Raw genomic sequence first — 19771 nt, 5'->3', positions numbered from 1 at the left:
TTCGACATCTTTGAGTGTGATTATGGACCGTCCAAAATCACTTACATTGTACTGAATAAAAAATTAAAATTGCTTTAAATGAGAAAATGAAATACACGAGTTTACAAAAATAATGTAGAACAAATAACATAATGGATTGGAGAGGAAATAGACTGTCAGAAGATAAAAAGACGCAATGATTTGCATACCCGTGATGCCTTTTTGAAAAAGGAGCAACGCCACCAATCAAACTCATTGCTTTGTCATGATATGCGACGGACTTTAGCCATCCAGGGTCGTTTTAGCCACCCAAATAATGTTTAAAGTTTCTTATAAAAATTAGACATTTTGATTTCCGTCCAATTAATATTTTAATTAATGTCCCTTTAATTCCTAGAAGTTCTTTGAATTGTTCTAAGCGGTTGTAATCTTTATTTAAGTCATCTAGATGTATCAATTGTATTCATTCAATAATTAATCAATTACTCCCGGTACTGTTCATTTTAACGAAAACTGACATTTTTACTCTAAAAAGCAATGATCTAAAAATGGCGTAGGCACTGGACGGTGGTGATTCGAGGCGTTTTCTTGTAAATCGGTTGGAAAATCGGCTGGGCTGGATACTCTTTTTGCATTGGATCATTATTTTATTATCTTATCCATGAATTTCATACAAGTATAATTTTTTGTAAGTGTCAATATGCACTTATTTACAAGATATACAAGAAATTTATTCAAATCTGCCTAGGCGTCAGGCTGCCGCTCGACTAGCGCCTAACGTTTTTTAGAACCTTGCTGAAAAGTCATTCCTGATACTATTCAAATACAACACATTTTTGTCATTTTGATTAAAACTCAAAGTTTTAAGCTATTTTCATTAGTTTTCTTTATATTTAACCCTTTGATTGCTTCGTGCTGAGTCAAAAAGTCTTTCAACAAAATGCTAAAATTACAAGCAAGTAAATTCTTTTATAGGTGAAAATTTGGAAATTTGTTAAAAGACTTCATATGCACTTTGTGGGTTTTTTCAACAAAAGGATATGAATATTAAATGTCATTAATTCATACATACGTGCTTGATTAATACAATAAAAATAGTGTTAGAAAATGTACAAAGACATAATTGGAAATATGGAATTTGGGAACCTATTAAATTAAATAACACACCATATTGAAAATTAACTTGTGCAAAGCCCGAAGCGACGTCGTCCTTGTTGTCTCCATCAAGCATTAGCTTGGCAAAACTGGCATTTTCTCGTCCCCAAAACCATTTCCCTTTCTTTTCTTTTTCATTTTTTTTCCTTCTCTCTCACCTGTTTCGTCTTGCGTACCAAATCTCTCCTTCTCTCTCTCTCCCCTCACTTTCTCTCTCATCCCGAGCTCCTCGCACGAAATCTCTCTGGATTCCGCCAATTGAAATTACCTTCCTTCGTTCTCGATCCCAAATCCTTAAATCTCTCTGACCCGACCCATGGTTAAATCCCCGCCACCTAAGCCCTGGACTACCCGAATCGTTTCAACCCCCAACCAATCGAAGACCGGCGGCTTGATCTAGGGTTTTATCCCCTCCCCCCCCCATCCCCCTCCGAATTTCCAGAATCTAGGGTTCTTGCTGTTGAATTCGACTCCGGATTGATGTTTCATCTCAAGGTGGACGATTGTGGGATCGATTGCTCGCGAATTGAAAACCGAGATGGAGGGCTATGCATGGGTCGCCAGCTGAGAAGTCGATACGCCGTCGGCACATGTGGCCTGTCCCTCATTCCAGCGCCACGACTGTAGCTTCCGACCTTTCTACCGCATCCGATTCCTTCTCCAAAGTATATAATTTCACCTTCTCCGAGCGATTGTATTTCGTTTTGTTGTTTTTTCGGTCAATTTCTGCTGGTTTTCGATTAACTTGAGCCTTTGTTACGGCGATTATGTTATTAATTACTTTAATTTCGTTTGTCGTCGTTTTGGATTTTGTTATACCCTTCCTTTGGTGAAATTCCTCTTCCGGTTTCTTGAATTTTCGTGGGTTTTGATTTCTCTTGGTTAATTTGTTCTCCAATTGGGTATTGGGTATTTATTTATTTTTAAATTTTCCATATTACGATTATGTGGCTCCCTTTTGATAGGAAGAAACAAACCTTTTTTATATGGTTAATTAACAATTCATACGTATATGTGAATTTAATGTATTCCTATTATTACCTGGACTTCATATGTCTGTCCTGTTTATCTCATAGATGAATTTTTTGGGTTTGAATTTCGTTTACTACCTCACATCGGATTGCGTGTTTAGAATTGTTCCTTTTTTGGTTGCTTAGATGGATTAGCTGAAGCCTGTGGAAGTGCATGATAGAGTAATTGACAAAGAAAGCGGGATTTTTCTTTTTTGTACTTTGTTTTTCTTTCTTGTTGATTCTCATAGAACGTAATTGATTGAGTGCTTTGAAATTATATTTTGTCTTATAAGCTTCCTTAGTTTCAGATTGTCTATTCTTTAGAATCAGCTTGGTTTCAGTTTCTTAAAACAAACTTTTTGGAAAAGGTAGAGGAAAACCTAGGAAGACTTGGAAAGAGACTCTAAGAAAAGACATGGAGTACTTGGAGCTAATGGAAGACTTGGTGCAAAACCGAGCGCAGTGGCATTCTAGGATCCATACAGCTGACCCCACTTAGTGGGTTACGATTGGGAGGAAAGATTTAAGCAACTTCACTTTGTGTTAAATTTTATGGTTTGTCTGAGATGAATCTATGTTTTTTGTTTAAGAATTGACCTTCATTTGTATGAGTCCTGATGCTTCTATATTGCCTCAACTATAACTTCATATCTGAAACTATTTTGCTGTGTTTTCTAATTCTGTTTGCTGAATACATGTTAACGTTCTCTTGTCTATCCATTTTTCTCTATGATTTCTATTGTACCTAAATACAGTCAAACTTTATTTCGTATTTCTTAAGCTTGATGAGATATTTCCCTTGTTGTATAGGATGGACGCAAAATTTGTGTTGGCGACTGTGCACTTTTCAAGCCACCCCAGGATTCCCCACCTTTTATTGGAATAATTCGTAGGCTAATATTAGACAAGGAGGAACGTCTATGCTTAGGTGTAAATTGGCTTTATCGACCTGCTGATGTAAAGCTTTCCAAAGGGGTCTCGCTAGAAGCTACCCCAAACGAGGTCTTTTACTCCTTTCACAAGGATGAGATACCTGCTGCATCGTTACTCCATCCGTGTAAAGTTGCATTCCTTCGTAAAGGTGTTGAACTTCCTTCAGGGATATCCTCATTTGTGTGCAGACGAGTGTATGATACTGAGAACAATTGTTTATGGTGGTTAACTGACAAAGACTTTATTAATGTGAGTATTCACTACTTATTCATTGTCTTAAAGTTATATGCTCATGATTCAGATTTGTAGTGATCATTCTTTAAACTACAGGAACGACAGGAAGAAGTAGATCAGCTATTAGACAAGACAAGACTAGAAATGCATGGGGCAGTGCAGTCGGGAGGTCGTTCTCCGAAACCCTTGAATACTCCGTCATCAACACCACAGATAAAATCTGGTTCAGATAGTTTACAGAATAGCACATCCCCCTTTTCTTCGCAGGTTAAAGGAAAAAAGAGGGAACGAGGAGATCAGGGCTCTGAGCCTGCCAAACGAGAACGTTTAGTTAAAATAGAAGATGGAGAGTCTGGTCAGTCCAGACCTGAAAATATGCTAAAGTCTGAGCTTGGAAAAATAACGGACAAAGGAGGACTACTAGACACACAGGGGGTTGAGAAGTTTGTCCAACTTATGAAAGCTGAAAGTGCTGATAAGAAAATAGATTTGGCTGGCCGAAGAATGCTTGTTGATGTGATAGCAGTTACTGATAGGTTGGATTGCCTTGGGCAATTTGTACAACGCAAGGGTTTGTGTGTGTTGGATGAATGGCTCCAAGAAGTTCACAAGGGAAAACTTGGTGATGGTAGTAGCCCAAAAGAAAGTGATAAATCCGTTGAGGAATTTCTTTTTGCTCTACTTTGTGCACTGGAGAAGGTTCCTGTGAATCTTCATGCGCTGCAGACTTGTAATGTTGGCAAGTCTGTGAATAATTTACGCAGTTACAGAAACTCTGAAATCCAGAAGAAAGCTAGGAGTTTAGTTGATATGTGGAAGAAACGTGTTGAAGCTGAGATGAATTTGAGTGAGACAAAGACTGGATCTAGTCGTGGCGGTGTTTCCTGGCCTACAAAGCATGCATCTTCAGAAGTTTCTCATGTAGGGAGCAGAAAGATTGGAAGTTCATCTGAGGTTGGCACAAAAAGTTCTACTATGCAACCTTCTGTGTCTAAAACTCCTCAGATTAAGCTTGGCTGTGGAGAAACAGTTTCTAAATCTTCTGGTTCACCTGGATCAACGAAATTGTTGAGTATATCATCCGGCAATCTCTCAAAGGACCAGAATTTCAGAACATTAGGTGCTGGAACTTCAGATCTTCCATTGACACCAATTAAGGAGGAAAGAAGCAGCAGTTCTAGCCAGTCTCAGAACAACAGCCAGTCAAGTGATCATGCGAGGACTGTGGGTTCTTTATATAGGGAAGATGCAAGGAGCTCGTCTGCTGGTTCAGTTAGTGTGAGCAAAATTTCTGGCAGTGCTTCTCGCCGTCGGAAATCAAGCAATGGCCTTAACGGGTCTACTGCCTCAGGAGTTAAGAAGGAATCAGGGCCAGGAAAAGCTTGTACCCTCAATAGAAATTTGGCTTCTGAAAAGGCTTCAACAGTTGGAGTATCCTATGAGAAGCTTCCTGAAGTGCCCATGGTTGACCATGGAAATAACCGACTGATTGTCAGATTGCCAAACACTGGTAGGAGTCCTGCTCGTGGTACCTCAGGAGGTTCTTTTGAAGATCCTGTTAACAGAGGGTCTCCTCCTGCTGAAAGGCATGACAACCATGACCAAAAATCTAAGCGCAAAAGCGATGCCTTGCACGTTAATAGCACAGCAGATGTGAACTCAGATGCATTTCACAGCAAAGAGGGATTGTCTGGTTCTGAAGATGGCAATGTGCCAACTTTAGGCAGCGAACAAAATAGGGGTGGCGAAGATGGTGAAAAACAAACAGAAGCATCAAAGGCTACTGGTTCCTCGTCAAAAGTCACTTTAAGGACAGGAAAATCGTATGAAGCATCGTTAAGCTCCATGAATGCGTTAGTTGAAAGCTGTGTGAAGTTTTCTGAAAGTAGTGGCGCTGCTTCACCTAGTGATGATGTTGGGATGAATTTGCTAGCTAGCGTGGCTGCTGGAGAAATGTCCAAATCTGAGAATGTGTCACCATGCGGTTCTCCTGGGAGGAATTCTCCTGTGCCTGAGAGATCATTCTCAGAAGATGATGCCAAGTTGAAACAACTGGGCAAAGAAATTGCTGACATCCAATGTCAACCTAATGGAGCGGTCAATAGTGGTGCTACTGAGCAGGGCGGTGGATGGGACTCATTGCGAGGTAAGAGTGAAACAAGACACACTCTTACCCACCTGCCAACTAATGGTTTTGCTGATGTTAAAGTTACTTCATCTGGGTGCGGGGATAGAACAGCAGAGTGTAATGCAAATTTGAATTGTTCTTCAAATAAGAAACAAAATACTGATGGTCAATCCTTGAGGGATGATGTGAAGCCTGGTGAGTCATGTGACGCTTCAGCATTAGAGCCACTTTCATGTGCTAGAAAAGAGGGTCATTTGGAGGCTGAAGGATCTAACCAGTCTCATGAGCAAGGAAAATTGGAGGCTTCTAATGGTAACAGCAGCAGCATTTCTGACTCTAAGATAAAAGTGTTCTCTTCCTTTTCTGATGATGATTTGGTTCTTTGTGCAGATGAAAGAACTGTTGGGAGCAGTACACCAGTTGTGTCTGAAGCAGCCTCTGGGAGTGCAAAAGTTGAACAGGACATTGAAATATCTACTTGCGCATCCTCTCAATTGGCTGGCGAGAACCATGATTTAAAAAAGGATTCGAATAGTGCTATATTGACAGAGCAGAAATCATCTGTTGTTGAAGGAATCCACTCAGAGTCCAAAGAGGGGAAGAGTGAGGATGCTGTTCTATGTTCTGGTTCTGGAAACACTATACATGTGGAGTTTATGGATGAACAGACAGATGACATTAAGGCTTTCGGTCACACTGCACAGACAGAGAAAGAGACACTTGATAGTTCTATTCCATTTTTGCAGAACAGCAGAGATTTTGCTCAGGAGACTACAGAAAGAAATGAGGCTTTTGTTCACTGTTCCAATCAACCGGTTTCCAAGGCAGAGTCACCGTCAATATCTGTTATAGAAAATGAGCAGCATGACAAGTCTAGTAAGTGTAAGTCAGAAGTTATTGAATCAGGGGGGATGGAGGAGCGGCAAGTTTCCTCTGTGAATGCCTCGGGGTCAGGTACTGCTGTAAAGCTGGACTTTGATTTGAACGAGGGCTTTCCTGTTGATGATGGGAGCCAACCAGAGTTTGTTAAAGCAGGAGATCCTGGAACTTCGTCCTCTGTTCATTTTCCTTGCCCTTTACCTTTTCAAATGTCTTCCATGTCAGGGAGCTTCCCTGCATCAATTACTGTAGTAGCACCGGCCAAAGGTTCATTTGTCCCTCCTGAAAACCTGATGCGGAGTACTGGTGAACTTGGATGGAAAGGATCTTCAACCACCAGTGCATTCCGACCTGCAGAACCCCGAAGGAATGTAGAAGCATCTCCCAATACAACAGATGCACCTATTGTTGATACTGGTTCCAGCAAACAAGTCCGCCCTCCTCTGGACTTTGACTTGAATGTGCCTGATCAGAGAGTTTATGAGGAAGTTGTTCAAAACTCAGATGTAATGGGTTTCAAGTCTGGATCTCGTGATCGGGGCTCCGGAGGGCTTGATCTTGATTTGAATAGAGTGGATGAGAGTCCTGATATTGGGTCGCTTATGAGCAACAGTTGTAGGTTGGATATTCCTCCTTTGCCCAGTAGGTCATCATTATCTGGTGGACTATCTAATGGTGCGGTCAACGACTCCAGAGACTTTGATTTAAACAATGGGCCAGGTCTTGATGATGTTGGCACTGACACAGCTCCTTGCACCCAGCATTTAAAAACCAGTATGCCGCCTCGTACTCCTGTTCATGGTTTAAGAATAAACAACCCTGATTTTGGGAACATTTCAGCATGGTTCCCTCCAGGAAACTCATATTCTGCCATCACAGTCCCTCCAATGTTCCCTGGCAGGTGTGAGCAGAGTTACGGTGCTGCTGCTGGGTCTCAGAGAGTTTTGTGTCCTCCCACTGGTAATGCCTCATTTGGTCCTGAAATCTACAGGGGGTCAGTGCTTTCGCCCTCAACTGCTGTGTTTCAATATCCAGGGTTTCCTTTTGAAACCAGTTTTCCTTTGTCATCGAGCCCCTTTTCTGGTTCTACTGCATATATGGATTCATCATCTGGTGGAGCACTTTGCTTTCCCCCCATGCCCTCTCAGATGGTGGGACCTGGCGGTGTAGTTTCATCCCCTTACCCTAGACCCTATATGATGAGCCTTCCCAGTGGTAGCAGTAATGTTGGCCTTGATGGTAGGAAATGGGGTAGTCAGGGTCTTGATCTTAATGCCGGGCCTGGAGCTACAGAAATTGAACGGAGAGATGATAGGTTACCTTCAGGAATGAGGCAGCTTTCTGTTCCCAGTTCGCAAGCTATGGTAGAGGAACAGTTAAAGTTGTTTCAGGTGGGAGGTGCATTGAAGAGAAAGGAACCTGATAGTGGATTGGATGCTGTTGATCGAGTTAGCTATAAGCCGCCTTCATGGCAGTAGAATTGTGGCACAATGCGGCAAACCTGTCAAGGCTTGGTGAGCTTTTCTAGCCTTTCAGATCCTAGTTATCAATGTATTTAAGTTCTTTATTTCCTTAGACAAGCAAGGAAACCCTTCGATGGTGTCACTACAGTTACTACTGCAGTAATTAAATTGAATTGATGCCATTCATCCCTAGAGATATCTTTTTCCATTCCCTTATGATTACAATCAGTTCAATTAATGATTTGTCCTCAATCGAAGCTTTGGATTTGATCCTGCTAAAGTTTCTTTTAATTTTAAAATTGTTTTCAAATTTTCAGTTAAATTCTTATTCTGTTTATTTTTCATAAAATGGTCTACTCCCCTAGGATTAGCGGAATATGACCTTGTCTTTACTGTAACTTGTAATTTGAAACCTGAGTTTCCATCATAATAAGAGGAGAATTGAAATTGAGTTTCCTTCCGTTCCAAATTTGGAAACTTCCATCCATTCCAGATTTGGAAACTTCCATCCATCTGCTTTTGTTGGTTGGGTTTTTGGTTTTTAATACGTTTTGATATAACTCTTCTTTGAAATTTTCTTGGAACACTCTTCCTAATGGTGAGCCTTTCTCGTTTCTTTCTTGCAGCACTTCAGGGGTTTGGATAGGAAACGTACAGGAGTTGACAAGTTGTTCACATGAACAGTAAAAAAAGGCTAAAGGGCAGGTGCACGCGTTCATTGCACGGAACACCAGTCCGTACCACCTCTTAACTTTGGAAAGCCCCCTGGGGTCCTGGAAGCAGTTATTTTAACTGAATCTGCTCCGATAGCCACTGCAGACAAGTTTTTCTGTGTAGATATCTAACTCTTGGAAAGCATCCTCGATGCACATGCCTAAAGCCGTGACATTGGTGCTCAATGTTTGGACTTGTGCCCGTTCAGGTACACACTGCAATCCCGATCCTTACTCGATCATATTTATTGGGGAGATTGGTTGTATGAACTCTCAGGCCGGGCCAAGGTCGTCATGTATTCTGTCATTAATTTTTTTTTTCTCTTCTCCAGTTGTTACATATATAGTTATTACTTAGTCAGGACCGCCGAATTTTGTTATCTTATCACATTCTGGTTATGGAAATTTGCACAGGCTGTCACCGTATTGTTTTTTCTTTCTTCCCCTTTGTATTATAAGTTATAACCCGAGTCTTGGGCAAACTAGAGATTGTTGGACAGAAACTTCACCTTTGCCGCATTTGATTCATTTGTATTACGAAATGCCTTTTGACTCGTTTGTGAAATTTCCATGGTGCTGCTGACAGGGTTTTATATAGTTTTGCATTTTTGACTACGAATCAGTACTCCCTAAATTCTGTTGTGTATGGTGGGTATAATTTTGTTTTACTAGTTATCTTCTTGTACCTGTACTGCGAATTGTAATTCTGGTAACTCCGGTTGCAGCGTAATCGTAAAGATTATGGGTAGACGGTGAATGTGCAATTAGCTCATTTTGTAACCCTTCACTGCATCGTTGTGCATTCCAAAATCTTTGTAACAATGTTCTGTTTCTGGCTCGAAGAATTCATTACCGTGATGTGAATGCAGATCATTTTTTTTCTGTTCGCCGGAGAATCACTTGTTTTGCAACTGCTCCGTTTTGCTAGTTGTTTGTACAAGCCTTTATCCGATCAGCCGTTTGCAGCCACAGAGCAGCGTTGCGTCGTGATGAAATGTATCGACTTGTATTCACCCCTCTTGTGGCGGAAAATGTCTTCATAGTTATTACGTCAAACAATTTATTCATGCGGTGCGTGCGTACGTTCAAATTTTTTTTTCTCTCCGAAAAAGTAAGCAAAGTCCTAGTGTAGGACACGTCTGTCAGATTTCAGTATCGAAGTAGCTTTAAGAACTAGGAGGGTCTTTGTCGGATTCTTCAATCACATCCATTTATCATTATATTTAATTTTAAATAAAAAATTTATAATAATTTTTTATCGTACAATGTACAATGAACGATGTGATTGAAATATTTCTAAATCCTCACAAAGAGGATCTGGTGAGATTCTTCATGGTTTAATAACAACTCTTTTAAGAACAAAGGTTTCAAATGTCAGTGTCTGGGAGAGGGGTTACAAATTTACCAAAACACATGTCGCTTTTATTTAACTGCATAAACTGGAGACACCTGTCCTGTCGTGTGAACGGTTAAGGTTTCGGATGGACCACCAGATGCGACCGAACCTAAGTGCCCAACACAATTAGTAAGGTGGGTCACACACCTCCCGACCAATTAGCTTGTATTGTCCGCTACTAAGAAAATTGACATAATATGATTTTACACAACTGACCAAAACGTATTGACGTAATATCGATGACACGTTAATAATTGTTAATCTGTCCATAATAAATGATTGGACCGACCGGCTAGTTATACGTAGCATGAATGTGATTCTTCTCATTGTACCTAATGTTTACAATTGATTTTGTTTGTGTTTTGCATTAATATAAAATTGTGGGGTATCCTTAATTATGTCATTTTTTAATTTTATTTATCATAATATATTCCTTGCCATTAATACGAGGAACCAAAGTCATATGAAGTTTAAAATATAATTATTAGCAAGGATAAATTTTTCAGTGTGACAGGAACACGATCTGGTATACGCAGCGTCATAATACAAGTGGTTAGAATTTTTTTTCAAGTATCCAGTCACTTATATTATGACACTTAGTGTATCGAGCTGTGTTACTCAGACACTGAGAAATCTCTCATTAGCATGGATGATGACTTTGAATGCGTCCTTAATTTGAATTGGTGTTTTTAAAGAAGGAAAAAAAAAAAAAATCCAACTCATGTAAGATAAAACCGGAGAAAATGTTAGTTGTAGATCGCTCTGGATGATAAGGGTTTCTTCGACTTGTTGCTCATTGCGTTTCAAACTTAAATCATTTTCATCCTCATAAGCCAACTTAAAGTAGTAATATCCTCTATAAATAAAAAATAAAGGTACATAAAAATGATTAAGATCTCATCTCATGCAATGCAACAACATCGGATCGGATAGTCATAGACATAGTCTTGAACCACAAAAATTTTGAAATTTTCAAACCCCCTTAAGGAGGAGAGATTTTTCAGTGCGACTGATACACAGGGTGATACATCACATGTTACTATATAAATGATAAGATATGTGTGCCAAAAAGTTAATAACTTAAAAAATAAAATTTCTCACCACTTCTATTAAAACACATAGTGTACCACTTGTTTTCCCGTCACAACTAAAAATTTCTCCTTAAAAAGGAGGGTCATAAGGGAATGGGACTCACCCACTCACAAAACTCGATTGGGTTTTTGCCGCGTAGCGCACATGATTGGTCACTTTTGTCATCGAATTGTAAATTAGTGTCGACAGAAAGTGAAATTTGTGGGTGGAATTAGATTGCGCCGAACATTCTGGGCACATGCATGTTCTCTCTCTCTCTCTCCCCCCCCATTTCAGTTACTCGTTTGCATGGTTTGCCGCGTGTTTTAATCTCCACGGCGGACGTTACTTTCCACATAAAGCCATCTCTTCTTATCTCTTGATTTCCAAACTGCCATTCTTTTGTGGAAAACCCTAATTACAAAGCACAACCACACGCTAACAATTCAAGTTATTTTTGTGTCTTACAGTCTAATAGTTCATATACTGTTTACGGAGTAGGCATGGAGTTTCTTTCTACCTGAATTGTGAAACTTTTAATACTTTATGACGCAATGTGAAAAAATCGAAACTACAAACATTTGAAGCGTTGTGTGGTTTTTGACCTTGACCTAAAACTCGAGGTGTATTTTGTAATTAGCTCAATCAAAGAGCAAAATAAAAGGAAAGTAAAAGCTCATCATGAGCAAGCAGAAAACCTAAAAGGGAAGTAAGAAAAAAAGATCCTCTTTGGCTCTCTCACAAGGCACGTTCCCTTTTCTCTAATGATGGGAATACAGTTTCTGCACTCTCTACCCCTTATAATTTCTTCTTCATAGGTTCTCCTCCCTCCTCTCTCTCTCTCTCTCTCTCTCTCTCTCTCTCTTCTTCTATCTGTTTCTGACAGTCATGAGTTTTTGTACTTTTTTCCCAGAAAAATCCCACAACTACCCCAACAGGGAGAGAGGCCATAATAATAACATGAGCAGATTGGCTCCTTTCTTGGTCGCATTTCTAGCCACTGCCACCATTTTTAGCTTGTTCGTACTCTATTCTCCAAACCCTTTTTTAATTTCTCCCAAACAGGGCCTTAACGATCTCAATTCTGTTCAAAACCAGACATCCATTCATGCAGCACAGAAAGAACATCAAGCCCCTGATCGCACTAACATCAAGCTCCTACCGCCACCAAGTAACTTTTTCTTGTCACAAACAAAAACCAATTCTTCTTCTTCTTCTTTTTTTTTTTTTCAAAAATTTTGGATCATTTTCCGAAAAGTTTGATTTTTTTTGGATTTTGTAGAGAAGGAAGAGGAGTGTGATTTGTTCAAGGGTCATTGGATTCCGGATTCGAGAGGAGCAATGTACACGAATTCGAGCTGCGCCACGATTCCGGAATCAAAAAATTGTTTCAGAAATGGGAGGAGGGACAGGGATTTTCTGAATTGGAGATGGAAACCGGACAAGTGCGAGCTTCCGCGGTTTGACCCGAAAACGTTTTTGGAAATTGTTCGGGGAAAGAAAATGGCGTTCATCGGCGACTCTGTCGCCAGGAACCATGTCGAGTCTCTTCTCTGCCTCTTGTCACAGGTCAGTTCATATTTTGATATTTGATTTGATATATGTTTTTCTAATCTGATGTTCTAAATTACTCTAATTTATACCTACTGAAAAAAAAGAATTTTACACGGAATTCAAACTTAGTGTAATGTCTTGACCGGCTGGCCTAATCCAGATCTTTAGTTGCTTTATTAGAATTTTATTTTTGAGTGTGACAGTTTTGCATGACCTTGAAATCTGAAACTTATGGAAGAATAATCCGAATACCGGTGGATAAACATTAAACAATATAATTTGCAACGATGTTATACACGTAAACCATTCATAACATAATAAATGACATCAATCGCAATACAAATGGCAGCAATGTGATTTCACTAACATAATAGCAATAATAGTTTGCAAATGCGGATTAGGTCAATTGATTTGGACAATGTGTTCATTCTCCTTGTACTCGAATTTGAATCTCATTCCGCAAATTAAAGTAGTTTAGAAACATTGTGACAACTTTGCTTGGTGCTTTATGCTTTGAAGCAACGTCACAATGTCACAGTGCCACAAATGCCATGTATGCAGATCATTACCTTTCGTGCTCGTCTCATTTTTGGAGTGATGACAAGCAATCGTAGTGGTTCAGAATTTAGAGGGGATACTATATTTGCAACAATGTCCACTCATTCTTACGGTGGGGATTATAAGCTACTTAATTTGATGTTCTTAACAGTCAAGAGATTAAGGATGGCAACGAGGCGGGACAAAGCCATGTAACAAATTAACATTTTTGTCTCGTCATGTGTATGGAACTCGTGAAGCATTCAGGCTCCACGGGTGTCATCATAGTCAAGACCACTCCTTTTACAGAAGTGTAGTGCCTTGCTATATTGACATACCATATATGCAATAGTTCTTTATTCAAATAAGTTGAAATGACAGATTACGCTTTAGGAGCATGTACAAAGATTTTCTAAACCCTAATATTATTCCTATTAATCTTGCAGGAGGAAAACCCTAAAGACATTTACAAGTATTCCGATGACCGGTTCAGGATATGGTACTTTCCTCAGTACGACTTCACCCTCATGAAATTATGGTCCAAATATCTCATAGCTGCAGAGGAGAGGATGGTTAACGGTTCAGGATCCGGCATTTTTGATTTACAACTGGACAAGGTCGACGATAAATGGGCAGAACAGCTTCCGGAATTAGACTACGCTATATTCTCAGGCGGGCATTGGTTTTTTCGTCTAATGTACCTACACGAAGGTGACAAACTTACCGGATGTGTTTACTGTAACGAACCTAATGTCACCGAATACAACAACAGCCAAGCCTTGCGCATGGCTTTTCGAGCTATATTCAAGTACATAAAGGATTGCAAAAACTGCAAGGGAGGCCTCTTGACCTTGTTGAGGACATTTGCGCCAGCACATTTTGAAGGCGGGGCTTGGAACACCGGGGGATACTGCAACCGAACAAGTCCTTTGAGCGAGAGGGAAATCGATTTAGGGACGTTTTGATTGGGAACTGAGGAGCATTCAGGTTGAGGAGTTTGAAAGAGCAAAAAAAGAAGGGGAGATGGAGGGGAGGAGGTTTAGGGTTTTGGATATAACTAGGGCAATGCTTATGAGACCGGATGGGCACCCGGGAGCTCACTGGGGAAACAAGTGGATGAAAGGTTACAACGACTGTGTGCATTGGTGCATGCCAGGCCCTGTTGATTACTGGAACCATTTTTTGATGGAGATTATCCGAAACGAGGGAGGAGGGTTTAGGGTTTAGTTAGAACTTAGTACAAACATTCATACAAATCCATACTTAATAGTTTATTATACCTATTTTTTAATTTTGTTTTTCTTCCATGGGCGTATAATAATTTTAGTTCAGAGATATAGTATGTCAAGTGAATTGCATAATATTCCGAATGTGAGATTTTTACTACCAATTTGCCAATGTACAACAGATGAAAAAGAAAAAATGTTGAAAACCATTGATCTTTTATCAATTTGAGCACAAAGTGTTCGCCATATATATAGAGGTTGTTTGGCAACGTTAAGATTGTGTCAGATATTCTTCAGACCTAGATAAATTCCCTCCATATTTCAGATTATTTTAGAATATCGCTCAAATGAAAATAAAAATTCTAAATGCTCTAGTTTAGGTATTTTAAGAGCATTTTCAACCGATAAGTCAAATTTTTATATATAGTATGTGCTTGGAATTTAAAAACGAGTCATGTTCTGGTAAGTTGTAAGTAGATTGTTGGTTGATAATGTCCAAAATTCGGGTCTTGTGCTCTGTGCTGCCTATCTGCATTAACGGTGGCTTAGATTTTGATTTCTTAGTTTTGTTGTTATATTTTTCCTGGGTAAATACCAACAATTTTTTTTTTTTTTTGTGCAAACGATATTATCTACACTAAGGGAAAGTGAATGAACTTAACCTCACAATAAATTAGCAATAATATAGTTCAAATTTGTCATTTACTGGTACTTGTTTGGCGGATGTTAGGGTATGAAGAGCAGACAAGGCATCCAAATCTCCCACAATCCATGCAATCAAAATTTAATTAATACAGAATCTGCATTGCCTGCCCCTTAATTATAATCAAGACTCTCTCTCTCTCTCTCTCTCTCTCTCTCTCTCTCTCCTCCCTCCCTCCCTCCCTCCCTCCCTCCCTCACACACACACTCTCTCTCTTTCTGAGACAGACAGACAGTCATGAGCAGATTGGCTCCTTTCTTCGCATCTCTAGCCATAGCCCACCATTTTCATCTTCTTACTTTATTCTCCAAACCCAGTTGTTCGTTTCTCTTTTAAAATTTGATTTATTTTAGAGTCAGTTTGATTACCATTTCGTTTTTAGTTTTTGTTTCCTGTGCTAGAGATGGAGCGAAAATATATGGGAGGAATGATGAAGGGAGAAGGACGTAGGGACGTGGTGGGAGAAAGGGAGGCGGGAGAGAAGTGCAGGAGTTTATATTAACACAAAAACTTGAAAGTCCAATTTTTTGGTTTTTATTTTTCATCGTCTGTTATTCCTTTTGCATTTCTTCCACCGTCATTTCTTCTCCTTCTTTGTTCCTCCTTCTATACACATTTTCTTTAGCGTAAAAACTAAAAACAAATTGGTTATCAAAAGACTTGTGATTTTCTTTCGGTGTGGTTTCAAAAGATATTGCAATTTTTGGTTTCTGTAGAAGAGGAGTGTGACCTTTTAAGGTCACTGGGTTCCAGAACTTAGAGGGCCAATCTACACCAATACAAGCTATGCCACTATTCCTGAATCAAGGAATTGTTTCAAATATGGTAGAATAGACAAGGAGATGGAAGCCGGACAACTGCAAGGTTCCATGGTTCGATCCAAAGACGTTTTTGGAAATCGTTCGTGGAAAGAAAATGGCTGTTATCGGTGACTCTGTTGCTCAGAACCATTTTGAGTCTCTGCTCTGCCTCTTGTCACAGGTCAGTTCAAACTCGGATTCTTGTGTTTTATGTGTGGTTTCTTCAATGATTTACAACATCAACTTGCAGGAGGAATCCCCTAAAGACATTTACAAGCATTTCGAAGATCACGTCACGACATGGTACTTTCCACAACATGACTTCACCCTTAGAAATTATGGTCCAAATTTCTCATTGCCGCAGAAGAGAGGATGGTTAATGGTACAGGATCCAGCACTTTCGATTTGCAACTAGACAAAGTCGACGAGAAATGGGCAGAACACCTCCCGGATTTAGACCACGCTATATTCTCAGCTGGGCATTGGTTTAACCAGGTAATGTACCTGCACGAAGGTGGCAACCTCATTGGATGCTTCTACTGCAGTGAAACTAATGTCACCGATTACAACAGTAGCCACATTGTTCACTTGGCGTTTCAAACTGCATTCAACTACATCATGGATTGCAAGAACTGCAAGGGAGGCCTCCTGACCTTGATGAGGACATTTGCACCGGCACATTTTGAGGGCGGCGTTTGGAACACCGGTGGGTACTGCAATCGAATGAGTCCTTTAAGCGAGGCAGACATTGATTTGGGACGTTCAGATTGGGAATTGAGGAGCATTCAGGTTGAGGAAATTGAAAGAGCAAGAAAAGAAGGGGAGATGCAGGGTAAGAAGTTTAGGGTTTTGGATGTAACCAGGGCCATGCTTATGAGACCGGACGGGCACCCCGGAGCTCACTGGAACAAGTGAATGGACGGTTATAAGTTATAACGATTGCGTGCATTGGTGCATGCCAGGCCCTATTGATTACTGGAACCATTTTCTGATGGAAATTATCAAAATCGAGGGAGGCGTAGTATCTTAGGGCCAATTGGCATCGTTGTAGCTTTTTAAAGTAATACTTATGACATGCTATGAGAATAATAAGTTGTAAAATAAATGTTAGTCGAATATAATCTATGCCCCGATGCTCTATCATATATACCATACTTACGTATTATGACAACCTAGAGCTATTCCTCATAGTACTATCGCTGTAACTTCCCAGCTCCAATCAACAAGTAAGCCAGAGTCTTAGTGTTTTCAACGACTAACAAGTGACATGGACAGATACTCTGGGAATGTTAGTCCTCGACAACAAAACATAACCCAGGACACAAATTTCAAATCCTTACCCGAACCCGACAGAAAATTCAAGGAAAAATATTCATAGTTGACTGATATATCACATTTTATAAACCTTCCCAAATATTCAGCAGATTTTGGGAAGCTACAGACACTCGTGCACGCAGACGGAAAGGCCAACTTCAGTCAACAGTACAGCAAAGCCCTAGAAGAACTTTTGGCTCAATCACAGAGAGAAGAGTCTGATAAGGATGATTACCACAAACCATAGCTAGATTGTTGAAGCTGATAGGTTTCAGATTTCTCTGGAACAAAAAATTGCAAACCGACACTAAAGGTTCTACGGTTAATTGGTACAGTACCAGCATTGTTTCAATACAGAGTGCACAATCGGAAAACGAAATTTTAAAACTATGCAGTGAGTTTCAAATTACTAGAGTAGAAGCCTCACAAAAGTGAGAGTAGTCTAACAGATATCTGCAGTGCACACATAGCATACACACACCTTCAGCAGATGATGGTGTTATTTTAATGAGCTAAAAAAACCATAACTAGCAAAGCAAGGTCGATAACTAACCGGCTGGGGCATAGGGTCCAAGTTATTCAAAGACACATGATCTAATCAGTCTATGGAAGATATCCTTCATAAGCCTACATCACAAAAAAACCTATAACAGCTGTATGCCCCGGTGCTCACACACAGCGTACGCACACCTTCAGCAGATGAAGGTGATATTTTATGAGCTAAAAAAAACCAAGGCTCAAGATAACTAGTAAAGCAAGGTCGATGACTAACCAGCCCGGGGCACAGGGTCCAAGTTATTCAAAGATACATGACCTAATCAGTCTATGGAAAAAATTCTTCATAAGGCTACATCAGACAAAAACCTATGACAGCTGAAACGTACGCCAGTAGAAGTTTATAACCTAAACCACTGGGGACCGGCACACTCTTGATCCAATTTACCATCTTTGATACGGTCTAAACATTAGAGCCAACATAATAAGATGTTCACTCTTTGAATCAATACTCCAATACCACGCAAGCTCGGAAATTTTTGAAACAGTCTTATGTATTTTGAAACATCATCAACATGAACAAAACACAGTATCAATCCAAGGGGAATATAAAATGAATCTATCCAATTCGAAAAACATCAAATTCAAAATCTGTAACTACACTAAGTAGTACCATAGACAGTAATCTACACTAACATCAAAAGGTAACACATATTCATTAAACAACAACTAAAACTTTAGATTAACACGTAAGCATTACTCTGAAATCTCATGCTTCCACTGTGTTACCTAGCACAAACGAGAATAGCTCGCGAACCGGCGAAAACTCCACCAATCCAATATCCATGGCATACCCTGCAACCGGCAACTTCAAGTCCCTCAACACGCAAAACGCTTCCGCCAGTCGAGTCTTGGGCACTTCCTGAGCAACAGCACAGTAAGGAAGCCAACAGTCAGTGCGATACTCCTCCCCAATTTCAACACCTTCCTTCTTCATTATCTCGCACAATTGGGACTGAAACTGCAGCAACGAAACCGATGGAGTTGGCGCCAGAAACAGGACGTTGTTGTCATTTGGGAGGCTCCCAATCGAAGAAAAGGACAAGGCCAGAGGCTCTTGCTTGGAGGCGAAGGCTCTGATCACGTTTTCGAGCTTCGCCGGTTCGACGAAGGGGCTTGAGAAGAGGGTGATGTGCGGTCGTGATTCGATTTCGATGAGCTGGGTACTAATCTGACGGCGGGCGAGCACGTTCCAAGCCTTCAAGACCTGGTTTTCGAGGGCTGGATCGAAATAAAGCTCGATTGCATAGCCCTGTGACATTGCCTTGGGATTGAAATTCGACGGAAAGCAATCGAATTGGATCGAAATCAGCACAACCCAGTTTCAGAAACTGAGATCTCAGATTGCCCAGATATCAAAAGTGAAAGATAAACTGAAATCGAAGTGACCCAGAATTGCAAGAACCAAAATTTCGAAGAAAAAATTACAGATTCAAGAAAAATATCACAAAACAAGAACTACCCAAGAGAGATTGGGGTCGAAAAAAGCCTGAGAATTGAAATCAGAAGTGGGGAACAAAAAGTGAAAGAGATGAGATTTTAAAATATGTGATATGGTGGTTTAAAGTTTCAATCAGAGAGAGACAGTGGGAATAAAGGGGCAATAAAATATCAAAGGGAAAGCTCGAAAGGGGTTTTCCGAAGAGGCTCTGTAGCAGGCTTCGATTTTTGTCTGTTCGGAAATTACAGTGATGGATAAGATAAAGTGGGAGGCAGAAGGGAGGAGGAGCCTTGCACCAACCGTTGAGGAGGAGGAGGGTGCAAGGTCACCTGTTTTTTGGTGGTTGGCTTCTTCAAGTTTATCAAGACTTCGACTCTTTCAACTCTTTCAAAAGTGAAGTCTCACAGTAGAGAGATACATTGGGAAAATTGCTTTATTAATACAAGGAAAAATATCGATTGCACACAATGAAGGAGATAAAGTAGTAAAAAAATAAGAAAATGCAAGAGTGGTGGTAAAGTAGTGCAAAAAGTGTATCTTTAGTTTTGACTTGTGAGTTCAATTCTAATGAACGATATTAAATTGTTAAAGTAATAACACAAGGTTCGAGTGAGAGATGATTAGAATTTACGATAAGATAGAATATTACAAGTACTGAGAACGTCAATGCGATACTG

General features: G+C 40.0%; 3 protein-coding genes and 1 pseudogene across 3 annotated transcripts; 3 read left to right on the top strand and 1 right to left on the bottom strand.

Annotated features, from left to right (window-relative positions):
* The first annotated feature begins 1355 nt into the window (after positions 1-1355).
* On the top strand, positions 1356-8468 carry LOC103936447. The gene is made up of 5 exons (XM_048577636.1): positions 1356-1799; positions 2958-3329; positions 3411-5754; positions 5833-7835; positions 8411-8468. Exons 1-4 carry the CDS (start codon positions 1683-1685, stop codon positions 7797-7799), a joined length of 4800 nt encoding a protein of 1599 aa, XP_048433593.1. The 5' UTR covers positions 1356-1682; the 3' UTR covers positions 7800-7835; positions 8411-8468.
* A 3129-nt stretch (positions 8469-11597) lies between these two features.
* Positions 11598-14357, top strand: LOC103936437 (xyloglucan O-acetyltransferase 4). Its single transcript, XM_048577885.1, is given in 4 exon segments — positions 11598-12135; positions 12247-12533; positions 13502-14014; positions 14016-14357. Coding segments are annotated over 4 exon segments (1350 nt in total). The 5' UTR covers positions 11598-11852; the 3' UTR covers positions 14283-14357.
* Positions 14358-14617: 260 nt separating this feature from the next.
* Positions 14618-18034, top strand: LOC103936459 (annotated as a pseudogene).
* A 95-nt stretch (positions 18035-18129) lies between these two features.
* Positions 18130-19469, bottom strand: LOC103936435. The gene has a single exon (XM_009346268.3). It carries the CDS (start codon positions 18912-18914, stop codon positions 18363-18365), a length of 552 nt encoding a protein of 183 aa, XP_009344543.1. The 5' UTR covers positions 18915-19469; the 3' UTR covers positions 18130-18362.
* Between the last annotated feature and the right edge of the window lie 302 nt (positions 19470-19771).

This window comes from the organism of the source record quoted next, unplaced genomic scaffold (genome assembly GCF_019419815.1).
Source record: "Pyrus x bretschneideri cultivar Hongxiangsu unplaced genomic scaffold, Pyrus_bretschneideri_v1 Contig12, whole genome shotgun sequence".
Lineage (NCBI taxonomy): Eukaryota > Viridiplantae > Streptophyta > Magnoliopsida > Rosales > Rosaceae > Pyrus > Pyrus x bretschneideri.
This window is presented reverse-complemented; position numbering and strand designations above follow the sequence as displayed.

Coding starts and splice junctions, on each gene's coding strand:
- LOC103936447 (XM_048577636.1), top strand. CDS start 1,683: ATGCATGGGTCGCCAGCTGAGAAGTCGATACGCCGTCGGCACATGTGG. Junction 1,800..2,957: donor CATCCGATTCCTTCTCCAAA/GTATATAATTTC, acceptor CTTGTTGTATAG/GATGGACGCAAAATTTGTGT. Junction 3,330..3,410: donor CTGACAAAGACTTTATTAAT/GTGAGTATTCAC, acceptor TTTAAACTACAG/GAACGACAGGAAGAAGTAGA.
- LOC103936435 (XM_009346268.3), bottom strand. CDS start 18,914: ATGTCACAGGGCTATGCAATCGAGCTTTATTTCGATCCAGCCCTCGAA.